General features: G+C 47.7%; 1 protein-coding gene across 1 annotated transcript; it reads left to right on the top strand.

The window, feature by feature from the left end:
* The first annotated feature begins 439 nt into the window (after positions 1–439).
* LOC119399927 (lysosomal alpha-glucosidase-like) lies at positions 440–15453 on the top strand. The gene is made up of 10 exons (XM_037666822.2): positions 440–639; positions 1521–1654; positions 2701–2852; positions 5259–5407; positions 7138–7222; positions 8199–8380; positions 9210–9298; positions 10260–10309; positions 12220–12366; positions 15304–15453. The coding sequence occupies exons 1-10, from the start codon at positions 560–562 to the stop codon at positions 15367–15369; spliced, it is 1134 nt and encodes a 377-aa protein (XP_037522750.1). The 5' UTR covers positions 440–559; the 3' UTR covers positions 15370–15453.
* The last annotated feature ends 1655 nt before the right edge of the window (positions 15454–17108 follow it).

The following is a 17108-nucleotide window of genomic DNA, read 5'->3' on the forward strand; positions in this document are numbered from 1 at the left end:
CTTGGCAGGGCTGTGTTTGGTTGAATCGGTTTGCCGTTTACGCTAGAATGCTACTATCCAGTCGGTTTTATTGTCCGCAGATGTAGCAACGATCGGTACATCATACCTCCCCACCAAGCCCGTAGCCAGGAATTTTTTCGGGGGGGGGGGGGGGCACTTGCTGAAAACCTTGACTATTTGAGAGAAACACCTATTTTCATTATTTATTTTTCGTAAAAACACATAATTCACCGCAGTTTTGGGGGGGAGGGGTGGGCCTGGGCTCCTAGCCCCCCCCCCCCTAGCTACGGGCCTGCTCCCCACTAATGGATGTCGACATCCTAAAATGGCGGGAATTACGAGAACATTGGGGTTGTGGAGAGCATTGCAGCTGGTGTCATGCCCGAGTTATGGGCCTTTCACTACCACGCTGTGCGCATTGCTATTGTGTTCTCAGGACCTGAACGAGCCGTCGAGCCTGTACAACGGTTCCGAGCGCGGATGCCCGGCGTCGACACTCGAAGAACCACCGTACCTACCCGGTGAAGGAAACGAGGCGCTGCGCACCAAGACGCTGTGCATGACGGGTCGCCACTACTTGTCCAGGCACTACAACCTGCACAACCTGTATGGGCTGACGGAGGCGCTGCGCACATACGAGTGAGCCAAACGGTTTTGAATCTGTGCCCTTGAGGAATCTTCTCTTGTCGTTTGTCCACGTCCTAACTTTCGCCTTCGCGGTCCTCTCGAGTTCTCGTCCTTGTTTTGCAAATGTTTGTTTTATCGCGATAACAATTATACGGACACTCCAGGCGCATTTTTTGTCGTCGCCGTGAGGTTCCGTATAAATTCCAAGGGCGATAATATCATCCTGCGTGCCGTGTGTTGTGTGTGCGAGTGTTAGCGTGCGAGGGCAGCCGATGATCGCTGTTCAAGCGAGGAGGAAACGCGCCAGCTGTCTTACGTCGCGCGAAGGTCCTTGGGGGCTCCCGGACGGGGTGTTGCATGACTCCGGCGGAAACTGCCTACTTTAATGTTTCACCGTTTGCACGCTTGAGAGCATCTGATAGCAACGCGCAAGTGTTATGTCACGGGGCCTTTTTTCCCATTTCGCGAGCTTTCTTTGCAACGCCGAAAAAATGACTACGTGAGGCGCATCGTATACAAAACAAATCGGTGGTTTCTGATGCTGCTCTACATTTCAACGTCCACACTTTGGGTCTTCAGTCAATAAATCGAAACTTGGATAATTAAACATAATGAGTTCGGTGAGAAAAAAAATAATCGGCGTAAATATAGGCTAGTGCAAATGGTATTACGTTTGGTTCGATTTCCTTCCGACGCGCTTTTCATTTGAGACATCTTGGACATAATTACGTGGGACACCCTGTATATGCAGCCCGGTTGTATCGGGGACGAGGTTGTGTTTGCGGCGTTTAGTATTCGTGGCGTTTTATGGCGCTTAAACCGGACGCGGATATCTTCTACTGCTGTTTTCCTAAGTGCCATAGAAAAATGTTACTGCGATCCTGATTTTTCAGCTCCCTGCGTCAGATCCTTCTGCGGAGACCGTTCATCATCTCGCGGTCCACGTTCTCGGGTCAGGGTCGGTACTCGGGCCACTGGAGCGGCGACATCGAGTCCGACTGGGACGCCATGCGATCCTCTATTCCCTGTACGCGATAACGTGTTGGGATATAGCAGTGACGTAGTGCTGCCCACTCTGGCATAGTTTCCTCATTATTGACCTCTGGTTTGCATACACTTAGCACGTCAAAGTACCATGTTAATTATACCAGTTTAATATGCTAACTGAGATCCTCACACCTGCCTAATATGCTAGGTAAGATTTCACACCGCCTAATTGAAGCTTGTTTGTTTAGTCTCGCGTGTTTTTGAAGGTGTTTTACTCGCTTAGGATACACTGTAAGGCACATGAAGCGGCAAAGAAACATCATACATGCCCACAGAGACACATGCACCAGCATAAGCAGTCGATAATGTAGCTGGCAAATCATGTGTGACAGTGTACACAGTCAAATAGACGCAGGTAAATTCGCATGGAATAGACGTCACATGAAGATAACGCGTCCAGGACTACTAGCCGATGGGCGGAAATAAGCGCAAATATGCGTCGTCAGGAAAAGGTAGACTGCTGACAAGCTGTCAATACTGTGGCACTGCGCGTGCAAACAATGCTGCAAGTTATCATAACGGATATTGTGCCACTGAGTGCACGTTTAGGGCTTTCAATATTCTGTGGTATGTAGGCTATTTTACTAAGGCGGTACGTTACTAAGGCACCTGCTGAGACGATTTTTGGCTACGCAGTCTCTGTGTAACTTGATGATAAATAGTGCATATGTGGAAGGCTGTACGAAGTATCACTTTGTAATTTATGGAAGAGGCGTTCGCGCTGCTCTCGGGTATGTCAAGGTAGGTGGGGCTTGAATCTCCGGCGGATAGGTTGTTACCGTCCTGCGACAATAGAATCGCACGATGTACAGCGACGTAAAGCTGGGATAAACGATAGTGATTCGCATTGGAAAACGAGCAATTCGTGCATATAAGGAGTCTATTATAAGGGTAAATGTAGTCAGTGTTGTCCGCGTCACTAGACGTGTGTCCGTTTCTGCGCTCTCCTTGCTTTTTCCGCACTGATGTTTCCTTAGTGAATCAACGTGAAAACAAACGTTGTCTGATATTCTGGGGCCACCACAGCCATGCTGACGTTCAACATCCTCGGCATTCCGTTGACTGGCTCTGACATCTGCGGATTCTGGGACAACACGACTAGCGAACTGTGCAACCGTTGGCACGCTCTTGGCGCCTTCTACCCGTTCTCGAGGAACCACAACGCCAAGGGGAACCTCGTGAGTTTTAACCGGGAGCCCCGGCTCCATCAAGTGTTGCTTTAGAATACCGTGAAGATTGTGTTCCAATCCTCACCGTACACGGCTCAATAGACAGCTGGATGGACAATGGTCATATTAACTCTTTCGGGCCCAAATGAATTCTGTTCAATCTAAGCAAACTGTTTTTACAATTTAAGATGCGCGTGATCATGGCAGTTTTCGAGAATATCCGCGCTGACACTTTTAATCAAGATTAATAAGTTACTGAAATAATAATGTTTACTGTTAGTTATTATTGTATGATTATTGTATTACTAAAATTATTTCGATGGTATAAAATATTACCCAGTAACGAAAATTTGAATTATCAAAACTAAAACAAATGCTCTACCTTTGCACGGTGAAAGAAAAAGCTACCTCGGTGAACTGCGAGAACAGCGCGAGCGGGTCTGTAAGTTCTTCGCTCACACATGACCTCATTTTCTTGAGTATACCATGTTGGCAGCATATGTAGAGCAGATGCTAAGGATGAGTTGTAGCGGAAAAACATTCTCTGCCAGGTTGTTGCTAACTGACCCAGTTGGAATCACTGGGCCTGAAAATGTTATGTCTGATTCCCGTTTTGATGAAGCCGGCAGAATAGACCGCTCAGCGAAGACACCATCGAAGCAAAACGTGGTGCGGGCTATTCAAGGAGGTTTAGAAAGAAATACTCTGAGGCCTCACAATGCAACAAGGAACACAAGGGCACTGGCCGGAAATATTAGCCATGTTAACTCGCAAGGCGTGTGAGGCAAGCATTGCGGTTCGCATCAAGCTAACGCTTTATCATGCCCTTCGATAGATGGCGAACATCTGGCATCACCTTCGGGGCATAATTTTCGGTCTAGCAATTTTTCTAAACCTCCTCAATTGTACTTTGTTGTCGAAGCCAGACTCTGCTGGGCAGAACGCTGTAAACTGACCGGAAAGGTCGCCTTTACTTAGGAAGAAGTAACCATGCAAGCTACGTTGAATGTTTCCCATTTCCCAGCACGGAAAAGCAAAAAAAAAAAAAAACACTGAGTTTATGCTCTTTTATTGGCTTTCTTTCGTCGACACGAGTTGGCGTCGCGTCGTGCGTGAGCCTTCCCGACGCGTTCCATTACTCGGAGGACTCTGGCTCAATACTCTGTTCTAAGCTCTCAACATAGGCTACCTACGATGTTATCCGATTAAGCTTATCGTTTAAGCCAATAGGGATGCGGGACACATTAGCGAATGTGCCCGACTGGGCAGGAAAAAGCACTCGCGATCAAAAATCTTTGTGACTGCGGCCTGAGGTCTAATCGTTACGCATGCATTTTCCCAGTTGTCAGTTTACGGGAGTAGCAGCTACACAAAATAATACATTTTGTCCGCACAAATTCTGCAGTTAAGAAGCACATACTTCACGTCTTCACATCTGAATAAGGTTCTTTGTCCATGATACAGTGGTAAGTAACAAAAATATTCCTGTAGCCAACGTTTACGCCAAAAGACAAGTCCTTTTGTTGAATGTTTTGTCTTCAGCGAGATTTCTTATTTTAATGTTCTGTTAACGACTTCAAGCAAATATCTTGGGAATATATTTTGAACGTTACCGAGCCATCTGCGATGAATTCTATTCTTTTACGAGTCCTATACTAAAAAAAAAACTGTAGCGTGAACTGAGGATGAGGAGCACGTCATTGTTTGGCCACGCCCATAATTCAGTGACCTAAGTGCCTTCGTGACTGTTCGAAAAACCCTGCAGTACTTCACCGTTTGGACTAGATCACCGAATGCATCGCGCAGCTGCAGTACATACCTGATACTGAGGATGTGATTTGCATAATGCTCAGTCCCAGCATGCCGGGATGTGTGGGAGCTACATATTGCCCTTCTGGCCTAGGCGTGTTTCTTGGGCAGTTATAATAATAATAATATCTGGGGTTTAATTTCCCAAAACCACGATATGATCATGAGAGACGCCGTAGTGGAGGGCTCCGGAAATTTTAACCACCTGGGGTTCTTTAACGTGCACTTAAATCTAAATACATGGGCCTCAACCATTTTCGCCTCTATGGAAAATGCAGCCGCCGTGGCCGGGATTCGAACCCGCGACCTTCGGGTCAGCAGTCGAGCGTCATAACCATTAGACCAACGGGGTGGGGCCGCTTTGACAGTTAAGATTTAGCTCAGGTTTAGTTTTAGCGTAAGGCATAGTGGAGCCGCGCGTTTGTTGCTTTGTTCGTCGCATATGATGTGATTGGCAAGGTAATACGGCTGCAAAGTCACCTCCCTACTACTGAAGTAATTTGCACCGATCTACTGGCCAAAAGCATTCGCTCGTTTCCTGATGCCCCTACATAGCTGAGCTTTGGTAGCAAGGGAAGGGTAATGCTGTGCTGCTTTCGGTGGCAGGACCAAGATCCGGCAGCCATGGGAGGGGCCGTAGCCGCCACTGCCAAGAAGACACTCAAGATCCGCTACTGCTTCCTGCCCTACCTGTACACCTTGTTCTACCGCAGCCACGTGTTCGGCGAGACGGTCGCCCGGCCTCTGTTCTTCGAGTGCGTTCAGACTTTTTTAACACGAACGTGTTTTATGCCGGGGTCCACCACGGCTCCACTGACGTATTTTCGCCACGGATATGACGTTGTGAAATATAAAGACTAACAGATGGTAATGAAAAAAAAAAAACTAGAAGTAAAAGTTCGAACTTACGGGAGTCGAACTTACGACCCCTCGCTCCGCAGCGCGCGGCGCGAAATGATTCGACCACAGACGGCATGTTCTCATCAATGCTAACGGCGAGCTATTTATATACACCATTTGCCGGTGGCGGTACTCGGAGATCGGTGGTACATGAGCGTGTTTTCGTTATCACTAGCGAGATGGTGCGAAGGGCTCGAAGAGCGCGCTTTAAAGATCGTCGGCCCACGCGTTGCTATGAGCGCGCTTCTATAGGGCGTGGCCGCTCGTCCGCGCACTTCTCTCGTGATGGCAGTGGTTTGTACGTTGTGTGCTCTCACCGCAAGTTTGCGTTGAAAACATGAAGGTCACTTCGCTCACTGCAGCGGCCGCTTTTGCGAAAGGAGCGGGCTGCTCACAAAGAAATAAGTTACAACTGTGACAGTTCGCCCTCATCCTGTGTATGCTCGTTCCGTGCGTCCTTTCTGCTTCAGCAGCGCGTTGCAAGTTTCCAGCTGCTTGCCGTTCTTCGCGTGACATTAGAATTTACTGCTACAGCATTCATTCCTTTGCCCTTGGGGCAAAGAATGCAGAACAAATGCTCATCTACGCCTGTGAAGGTACGTTTTACTTTCGTGTTATACCGATTCCTATGACAGAGGGATCAGCCATGTTTTTTTTTTTTCCGCGTCTCTTGTGCGATCCGGGGCGTAGTGCATTTAACCCTTTAAAAGTAGCCTCCAGGCCACTTCCCAGGTATTAAGCAGTTTTAACAGATGTCTCTAGGCATGCCTCGAGAAATACCTTTCTGTCTCTAAAGAAGCATCGGCAAGGTCCTACGCATAGGTTCTTTGTGAAAGGTAACAGGTGCGGAACAGGTCTCTGAATTCTTTTTGTCATTTAAGGAGGAACGTCCGAAAAGCGTCGCGGCTGATTTGAACGGCAGCCTTTCCCTCTCTTCCAGTGATGTGACTGTCTATTGCAATGTCTTTTGAAATGTTCGAGTGATGGAAAATTGCCGAGCAGGTTTCAACGATGACCCTTCCCTCTATTACCTATTTAGCTTCGTCATACTCGTGATAATACGTCTGACTTGCGACCGTAAAAATAATTGCTGCAGAGCTGACACACGTAGGAGCTACTGAAAAAATTGTGGGATTATTATGCGAGAATATTGTTTAGGTAGCGTCTAGGTGTAGATATTTGTGGTGAATTGGTTACTCAGCTGAAGTTGGGACGGTTGGATTGTCTCATAGTACGAAAACGTATTGTACGGGAACGTATCGTGTTGCCAAACTACCATTGGCGTAGTGATGAGCAACTAGCGGCTTCAAGGTGGACGCAGCCCTTGTACTGGTTTTCTAGCTGGCTGAATAGACGAAGCAACCCTCACTGGAATATACCCAATTTCAGATAAAGCATAGCTTTCGGTCACCGCTATTGTTGTGCTTGCCCTTGAATACTTTTTCTCAGATTACGGTGTCAGCCGGGGCCTTCATGACCCTTCTTCATGACAGCATTAACCAGTCATATGCGGTCAGTCATTTGCGATGAACAGTGGGGACATGATCGACATGTTCATTGCCGTCCGTTTCTTCGCTGCACGCAGGTTTCCCAAGGATGTAAACACCTACGCCGTGGACACGCAGTTCCTGTGGGGCAACGCTCTGCTGGTCCTACCCATCCTGGAGCCGGTTAGTTGTGCGCACAGAACTTGTCACGCGTGATGAGCGACAAAGGACGAAGAGCACTCAACACTGCCGTCCTGATCAGTCGGTGTTTCTGCGTTATCCTATCTCAAAGGGCGCTTACCTACAGTCAGATTTCTGCTTCAGACTGCATTATATGCCATGCTAAAAAAGCCGCGTACTGCCTGCAAATGTTTCTAGTTCATTTATCTAGAACAGGAAGAAACTACAAGGCAGATACAGCTACAATTTGCGCAACCTATCAACGATCACGTAGTGCCTACTATTTTTTTACTGTAACGTATCAGTTAGGAGGTTCACTTGAACTTCATGTTCATGGCTGAAAGGAATGTACAGAGTGGGTTTTCCTGAAATCTCTTGTATAGATAAATCCCAGCTTCCAGCCGTGAGGAGTTTGGCTGCAAAAGCGACGAGGCCCCATGTCGTCAAAGTGTCATGTTCTGCGCAATCGGCTCAAGCCGGATCGAAGCTAATCCTTCTGGCTCGCACTCGTGGTAGCCGTTATCTCTAGTTACAGTGAACTAGAAAGAGACAGTGGGCTCAGTGCGTGGTAACGGCAACGGGGGAGGTGGAGCCTCTGATGTACCCATGGTCACAAACGCTACATTATCTTGATGGTCGCGACACCTGGTACGCAGCAGTGCTAGTGGGGAGGCTCGATGCAGGTGAATGAAGGGTGCTTGCTCTGCTGCACACGACGTGTCACGGCAGTTGAGGTCAATGTAGCGTCTGTTACCAACGCTGGCGCCCAAGGAGACATTGGCGGCGTAATGCGTTCTACGCCATTTAGTCCACTACCTCTCATCTAGTTCACTGTTCTCTTGCACTCTTTGGTTTTAGGCAAAACTGACAAATTTCGTTAGATATGGCCTTGAACAAAAAGGGCAGAAGTCTTGCACTGACTGTGTTATCTACAGATAATCTTCGCGTATCTTGCCCAAACTCGTGGCGGCTTATACAGAACGCGACAAGCGTGAAGCCGTACCTTCCCCGTGGCATCTGGTACGACGTGATGCTGGGTCTGCCCTACCACAGCGCCGGAGAGGACTTCCAGATGTCGCCGCTCAACGACTCCATCTGCCTGCTCATTCGCGGAGGTCACGTGGTGCCCTCGCAGGAACCGGCGCAGACCACTGCCGCCAGGTAGACGTTTTCCTTAGTGGCTGCTTACAAAGCGAGATTCCGCAAAAAGGACGTCTGTGCTTGCTGTGGGAAAGCTAGCAGAATGACGAAGCTTATTTTGAAATAAATGTGAAGACATCAAATCGCGTTTGTTTAGGAACGACCCTACATGACCCTAAATTTCACGGACAACGCAGGCAAGATGAATATGTCCGCGATAGAGATCAGTTGGACAGTTAAAACACAAGGTTTATGTTGACAAATATTGGTCTTCACTTTACGGTATTTAACTGAAGGCGAGCAGCTATTTCTCAAGTCATGCGTACTTTTTGCTTATTTCTTATCTTGTTTATACTTCGTCGTATCTTCAATTGAGCCATTCGCTTTCTTCAGAGTGCTTCATATGTTCAATTTAAGCAGTACAAGTTTTCTGCTAGCAGAGCCAGTGGGCACTAAAGATCGCTCACGCACTGTGCGTAGCCTTGAGGTTTATAGCCGGTCTCTGTCATTAGAGGTAATGTGGGAGTCTTCTCGGCCTGGTATTGTGCGACGATGTTCTCTCGAACTACTCAGTTGAGGGCTCTGTATTTTCACCACGTGTCGAACTTTAACCAGCTAAATCTTAATATAAGAATGTTTCATTCCGCCACCATCAGAATGCGTAAGCCGGAAAGAGATTCCGATGATGACAACGGTTCTTACATGTAAGATAGTGTAAGATAGCTGGCTTTATAGAGAACCACCTTTCAGGCCAATACAAAAACGAAACTGTGCTGCCGTGAGGAGCGTTTAGCCTAACGCTCGTCTTTCGATGTAGGTAACCTAACCTCACCTAGCCAATCGATTGCAGTCGACTCAAGCCGTTCAACCTCCTCGTGGCTCAAAACCATGACGGGCTGGCGGCGGGCGAGCTCTACTGGGATGACGGGGAGTATGTCGGTAAGCAGTGCATTCCGCGCAAAGGCTTCAGACAGCTTAATTCCGGTCCTCCCGATTATGATGTAAGAGGAACGTTTGCGAGTGGGGTTTTCACTTCAGCTATTCGTTGCATTCTGCAGGGCGCTTTGCTACTGCTGAAATGACGTGTACGAACAATGTTTTAAATAAATGAAGAATTGAGTTGCATTCATTGCTGCTCTTGGTGGTAGATTCGAACTGCGGACTCGGTCATTTAAAAGTTATTGTTGCGCATCACTTGGCTTTCAACAATGCTGACGTTGACACGAATAAAAACGGGGTCCCTCATGACACGAGTGTCAAGGCTGAATGACATGCGGGTATGTGATAATATCATGAAAGCTATCATAATTCGAGACAGTGGCGTTAGGGAACAAACACTATATGGCTCGGCTCCCTTATGAACGTGATTTCATTCGGATACGAGCTGTGCCGTCAACACTGCGTGCAGAGACAAGCAAGATGAGTCGTAGCCCAGTGCACCAATGTTCCTTATTCGCTTAATATAATTAGGTACCTGAAACTAATCGGTAAATGTGTAAGATATGAATGGAGTTCCACTTTCTTTTATGTAACCGAGCCTGTACATACGTGCTTCTTGCGGAAAAGGCTGAGCAGCACTGGTGTCTGCTCTATTTGTGTCTGATGTACGCCTTACAACACAAAGAACGAGATCAAGATAGCCTGTTCCAGTCATATAGATATAATAATTCAGTAGATCCATAACGTAGATTAAACGAGACGTAGTCAGGTCGGTATACTGCAATAAGTACAAAGCTTACAAAACGCCTCCTGCATGTGATTGTTTTTTTGTAATAAAGATGAGGTGAATACGATGCAAGTGATCGAAGAATCTGCGTTTTCGCTGTTTTATAAATGTCATAATAAATGTGTACCATTACAGTACGTGTTGAAAGCCAATGTACTCCTCATAACGTTGCAGGTTCCTACGAAAAGGGCGAGTACAGCCTCATCAAGTTCGTCGCGGTAAAGGTGAGAGCATCGCTCTGTATGTGCCGAAGAAGCGAAACTGCGTCGTCACCGCACCTAAGCCGTGATTCTCAGACGTAGGTCGGAGATGCCAAGCCGGGCTGAGGCTACCGCAGCGCTAATTATTCGCGCTCATAAGTGTGTTCGAGCTGAGGAGAGTACATGTACGTGTTGGCGGTTCAGTGGTTACAGCATCCGATTTCTGTGCTTGCTGGCCTAGGTGTCGTATCTTTAACGTAGTATTTTGGCATTGCTGGTGCGATACTGATGAGACGATTAGAGCGCGAAATGACGAGAACACGGTAGACGTGGGAGCAGGGGCGTAGCCTGAATGTTTTTTCGGATGGGGGGTGGGGGGTGGGGCACCTTCTTGATCTGAAGTGAGGTTCGGGCAGGCAAATGTGAGCGTCATTTTCAGCTCTGTATGCCATGGCGAAAAAAAAATTTCGGGGGACGGCGGCACGGGCCCAGTGTGCGACCCCCCCCTCCCCCCGGCTACGCCACTGTGTGGGACACGCAGGCGCATTTTCGCGTATTTTAGGGGCGAAGCTCCTTAAGGCGGCACCCGTTCGTCCCTCGTAGTCGTAGTCGTAGTGCGTAACCAGTCTTACGCTTTGACCTCCAAGGTGGTGCCGGTGGGAGATTTTTCCTGTGCGTTGTTGAACAATAAAAAATTCGCAGCGTTAGCTAAAAGCCGAATTCTTCTGTCTCTCATTCCCATTAGCAGCCATTCTTTACCTCCAAGGTAGTGCCTGGTGAGATTTCTCCTGTGCGTGATTAAACAATAAAATTTTGTTCAAAACGCCGTTGATTGATGAAATAAACCAACGAAAGACGCCAGATGTTTTGTAAAAGCAAAACGAAAGAACGCCAGATGTTTCTAAAGCAAAACGAAAAAAAAGACGCCAGCTGCTTAACGAAAGACGCCAGATGTTTTCTAAAGCAATGGTTTTCTAAACAATGAAAATTCACAGCGTACATGTAAAATTAAAGTCAGCTGCAAGTCGTCATAAGTCATCGAACCTTTAGTATAAACGCGCCCGATCTCACGTCGGTGATGATGTACTGGGCAGAATTCACGGAAGATTCACGGTTTACCGATGAACCTCCGCAGCTTCGCCCACTCATCATCATTCACTCCGTGGATATGCTGTGATTTTTCAATCAAGACGCTGCCGCGACGCTGCCTCGCGACGCTGCCTACGTCGGCGCCGCTGCGCCGCGAGGCAAGATAGGGGGGGGGGACCGTAGGAGATGAGAAGGAGGAGGAAGCGTAGGAGAGGAGAGGGCGATACATATCACGTACTGTCACAGCGCGTTGTCCCCCCTCCGTTTTAGGGGCGAAGCTCCTTAAAGCGGCACCCGTTCGTCCCTCGTAGTTGTCGTAGTCGTAGTGCGTAACCAGTCGTAACGCTAGTACCAGATCTTGACCTCCAAGGTGGTGCCGGTGGGAGATTTTTTGATTCTCCGATCGTGTGCATCGACCAGTTTGCGTCTTTTTTTCTTTGTGACGTGTTCCTGCGTCCGTTTAGTTACGTCATTTTCGTGACGGAAATGACGTCAGTCAATTTTTTGTTGACCGCGGAATAATACACGTCCGTCTTAAAAATGGTGGGTGCTTGGGCTCACACGCTGGAACTCGCCAACACTACCTTCCTAAGCACCTATTGAGACAGCGTTGGTAACAACTATCTGCATTTTCTCTTGCGTACTCTGCAGTGGAGTTAAGTTTATACTTGTGATCGTACACCACCAATGGGCTCGATCGAGTCGAAAAGGAGACGAGTCAATGATAGTTGGAGGGCTCGCGCGTAGTATCTTGCAAGTGCTCCCTTCGTTAGCACGTGGCGTAGTGACCCATGTTTACCTCAGTTAATTCGTAACTGCGATTCTATATCCTCTGTCGCACGCAGAACACGGTTTCCAGCATGTGTGTGCATTGCGGCTACGACAGCATCATGCTGCTGAACGCCGTCACAGTCTACGGAGTCACGGACAAGCCGCGGGAGGTGCACTTCAACCGGCTGCCCACCAACTTCACCTACAACCCGGCGGGACAGGTGGGTGGGCGTTGCGTTTGGATATGTCTATGGCGCGCACTACTTGATAGACTCGTGTCCATGGAAAACTCGTGGCGCAAACTGTCAGAACAGACAAAAAACAGAAGCATGGGGTTCACGTTTGTGCTACTTTCAAATGAAATCAAATCAAATCAAAAACTTTATTTCGTCCACAAGTCTGTGTGTTGTGGGACACGAGGGCCCGAGAAAAAATAGCACCATTTTCCCGCTAAGGGGGACCATGAGGTGATGCGAAGCCGGAGCACTTGCACGATTGCGTTCCGTTGGCGTTCTTTGGGCATGCTACCGACCTCGCGTCGTGGAACGCGAAGAGGAACGCTACGCGCGTCTTGTCTTCCCTCTAGCCTGGCCGTTAATTCTCACAGGGCGAGCGGGGATCGCGGTCGGCAGGCGTGCGAGAAGGGGGCAGCGTAGGAGAGGAGAGAGAGGGGGAGGGGACGCGCATGCGCTGGTGCTCATCGCGGCGTTGCGCAGGAGAGAATTTCGGCATGTCTAGCGCGCGTTTTAGAGGAAGAGTGGAAAGGAGAAGTGGAAAGGGGGAGGGGAGAGGGAAAGTGGAAAGGGGGAGTGGGAGATGAGAAGTGGAGAGGGGAGGGGAGAGGGGGGTGGAGTGGGTGAGTGGAGAGGGTATGCGCATGCGCAGTAAGGGTGGCCACGCCGCACACCACCACCACCACCACCACCACCACCGGATTGAACTCCGCCATAAGATACTTCGCATCTAAAAGTGGATTTATCCACTTGAGAAGCCTCGAGCCCCTTTCTCCTAGTAAAATCGGCGCCGCGAAATTTCGTTGGAAGTGAGTCTCCACTAACTTGATCAGACCAAGGTTCTTCTTAAAGGAGGACTCTACTATGCACATAGCTGAGTCGCGAGAAGATTGGCACCAGTGTTCGTGGTAGTTCTCAGTTGTGGAATCGCAGCAATGCGACGACAGTAATTAAGCGAGTCAGTACAAATTGCAGACTGCGCATTGATCTTGTTACGATTTTCAGACATTTCGTCTTGAAGACATTTGTACGGACATACACACACAGATGCATACACATACGCACACCCAACAGCTAAAGTTTACGGGAGGCGAAATTTTTGAACAGACCTAAATTCCTGCTTTTCCAGGGAACATAGCAGTGTGTGCCATAACAACAGTAAAGCGCCTGAAGCGCAAGGACACAGGAAGAATACAAAACGAGCGCTCATGCAGTGATCTTCCCGTGTACCTGTCCTTCAAGCGCTTTACTGTTGTTGTAGCATTTTGTTTTTCGTTCACTCAATAAATCAAGGAGCATCGCGCCCTGAGATATTTACGAGTGATAAGTTCAGAGCTGAAGCTGTAGACCCGTGGGCTCCGAATATTCCTTACCTACAGCAGGGGTGTGAACTTGTGTTTTTGTGTGCGCATCCACGTGGATGCGTGCTCTCGAAAATGTTTCATCGAGCTCTCTTCGCTGAGAAAAACAATTTATTCTGTCACGTGAATCTCGACTAAACGGTCTTACTGTACATTCGATCACCACTAAAAATTTCGTTTGCTCATCTCCATCAAACTTGTAGACGTTGCAGAAAAACAAGTAACCGATTACAAATACATTATTTCCTTTAAAATGTAATTGATTACAGGGTCGATTACAGCCCCAGAAAAGTAACTGAACAATTAGAGAAATGTATTCGGTTACTTCTGCGTGGCTTTTCTTCGAAATTTTATTGCCGTAACACAATAACGCATTGCGAGTGAAAAACAGCGCCAAAAACACGGGACAAGAAAGGACACGAGACCACGGCGCTGGCTAACGACCAACTGTGTTTTATTCCTTCAGTAATCATAAATATACTTCACCAATATCACAATGAAACTACAGAAAATTGCAGACTCAGCCTGAGCAATTTTTTGTCGCTTCATTGCAACAGTGGTGAAGTATACTTATGCTGACTGAGAGAATAAAGCACATTTGGTTGTTAGTCAGTGCCGTGGTCTCGTGTCCTTTCTTGTCCCGTCTACTTAGCGCTGTTTTTCACTCGTAATCATGAACCAGCCAGGCCAAATGCGTACGCAACTAGAATAAGGCAAGTTTACTAAAACTACTATGAACTACTGTGGCTTGCATGGTAGAGAGAAGGCTGGAGGCTCGCAAGAAGGCTGGGAAGCTTACCGTGGCTTCTGTGATATAGTTGACAACGTTACACGCCGTTAACTTACAACAGGAGTTGTTTTTAAAAGTTGTCCTCACTGATTCTTCCACGTTTCCTCGATAAGATGTCAGCTACTACACTGAACAGTCTCTCAGTACATGCGCTGGAGGAAAGGCCGGTATTATAACGTAGGAACACCTTGCACACCAGCTCGTAGTTGAGTAGTGTTTGAATGCGAGTGTCATTGTCCTCTATGAAGCGCTGCGCTTCGCTGTTGCTGGCGCTCGGGTAAGGCGTTGCAGGTGTGACTAAGGAAAAGATGAAAAAAGAAAGGCTGTGCGGAGACCCCCGTCTGACAAAACGGAGGGTCCCTACAGAGCGGTCGCATATATTTCGGGACGAGAACTGCTGTAAACGATTGATTACGGCAAAACAGACTGCTGGGATAGTTTTCTGTCCGTGAAGGCTAAAATAATAAGCGTTCAAAATCGATGAGCACAAAAAAAAGAGAGCAGACAAGGAGAGCGCCAGTCCTTTGTCTGCTCTTCTTTCTTGTGCGCGTCGACTTACAGTGCTTATTCTTTTAGTGTTCAAGTATTTATTACAACTTGATTTTAGAGAAAAACGAGATTGATTGCGGGTGATGAATTACGAGAAAATGTAATTGGATACAACGTTACAATTTGAAAAAGTAGTCGATTATACTAGACAAAACAAGAAAATAATTGGTTACAACTAATTGATTACGTCTAACGCGTTACGTACAACTCTGATCTCCATCGCAGTTCATGAAGGTCTCCAGCCTGCATTACCAGCTGACGAAGCCCTTCGTGCTAACGTGGAACCGCTGAAGAGGCGTTTCCTGCGGCGGTGTTCGTCTTTAAATAAACTCCCGTGGACACCACCCATCGTGCGAAATAACGTTTAAGGGGCTTAAGACACAAAATGTGAAACGTTTCTTATATATTCCTCCAGCAGAGCTATTCTCGAACAGTCTTGTCTAGCGGACATGTCCATTTCGACGGAGCGCATTCAGTTACTCGAGAAAGCGGCTAGCCGTGACGTCATCGCGCCCTTGACCACGTCGGCGCACCTAACGCGCACAACACCTCAGCATTAGAAAAAAAATTCGCAAAATGTACAGCTACAGAACATTTAACAAGCATGAGGCTGCCTAAGATGCTTCCGAACGGCGCAGGGAATACGTACCGGCCTTTACGGCCAGTGCGCTGAACGGGGCCTCCCGTTTAGGCACTAAGCCTAATGCGATGGGCTGAAGCGGTCACAGAATCGGAGATAGTGTGACGGCCTTCTAGGTTCGAGAGGCCAAAAGCGGATCTCGGGAGGCTGCGTTCGCCGTGTTGAATTGCATTCCGTTCCTCTCATTTGAGTCCGCAGTTTTCAAAGCCCTTATTCTGGCTTCCCTACAGTGAGAAGCTGTTAGGGCGTTGCTTCCCGATGCGCGTTGCAGTGTAGTGACATTGTGATTTTAAGTTTCTTGGGTTTTCCTTGCAAGAAAAAAATAGAACTCAATTAGTACATCAATTGCGTTAGTGTTTAATAGCTCAGGGACGTGTCGCTCAATGATGCATTCATAATTAGGTGACTACTTCGGGGAGTAAAACAATAGATTAGAATGAACTAATTAAATGTCATCACTCTATAAGCTTCCGCGATCGTGAACATGATGGCAATGGTCAACCATCTTAGTGGTGGATTAGGGTGAGGGGGAGATCACGGGTGAATTCTGGGTGTTGGGCAGGCGATGGGTGAACATTGAGTGATGGGCAGATGATGGGGGTGATTGGGTGATGGGCAGATGATGGGTGGATATTGGGCGATGGGCATATGATGGGTGGATATTGGGCGATGGGCATATGATGGGTGAATATCGAGTGATGGGCAGATGATGGGTGGCAATTGGGTGATGGGGAGATGATCGGTGCATATTGGCTGATGGGCATGTTTCGGGTGAATTCTGGGCGTTGGGCAGATGATGGGTTGATATTGGCTCCGGGCAGGTAATGGATGCAAATTGGGTGATGGGCCGATGATGGGTGGGTATTGGGTGACGGACAGATGATTGGTGAATGTTGGGAGATGGGCAGATGATGGGTGGATATTGCGTGATGGGCAGATGCCGCGTGGATGTACGGTGATGGGTTTGTTAGTTCCCTGGTGCGAAAAAGAACCAAAATTAAAAAGGGGAAGCCCGTTCCACGTTCGCATTTCGGGCTTTCCCCTAAAAAAATTAGTGCAAAGATCCCAAAGGAATGGAGATTGCGGGTAGGTATTGATAGGTGGTAGTCGCTCGATTCAAGGGCCGCCTAGGAATAAATTCGAAAAAGAGCCATTGCACTTGGCGTGCTGGTTATGGATAGGGCTCCTTGTTTTCTTAGTTTATTTTTCTTGTAATTCGTAGGGTGCTTTTAGAAGTTCATTTTTTGGCAGAAATCCGGCGTTTATCGGCGTTTATTTCTCGTAAATCTCTAATACTTCGAAATTCAGACTTCTATTATGCACCGTTTTCAGTACTACATGATGTTAGATGAAACGATATCTGAACACGAAAATATCAGACCACACCAAG

The sequence above is a fragment of the Rhipicephalus sanguineus genome, chromosome 7 (assembly GCF_013339695.2).
Source record: "Rhipicephalus sanguineus isolate Rsan-2018 chromosome 7, BIME_Rsan_1.4, whole genome shotgun sequence".
NCBI classification, from domain to species: Eukaryota; Metazoa; Arthropoda; class Arachnida; order Ixodida; family Ixodidae; genus Rhipicephalus; species Rhipicephalus sanguineus.

Bases quoted from the DNA above. Each gene is read 5' to 3' on its own strand.
- LOC119399927 (XM_037666822.2), top strand. From the start codon at position 560: ATGACGGGTCGCCACTACTTGTCCAGGCACTACAACCTGCACAACCTG. The intron at 1,655-2,700 runs GTACGCGATAAC...GGGCCACCACAG, and splicing joins CATGCGATCCTCTATTCCCT to CCATGCTGACGTTCAACATC. The intron at 9,299-10,259 runs GTAAGCAGTGCA...ATAACGTTGCAG, and splicing joins GGATGACGGGGAGTATGTCG to GTTCCTACGAAAAGGGCGAG.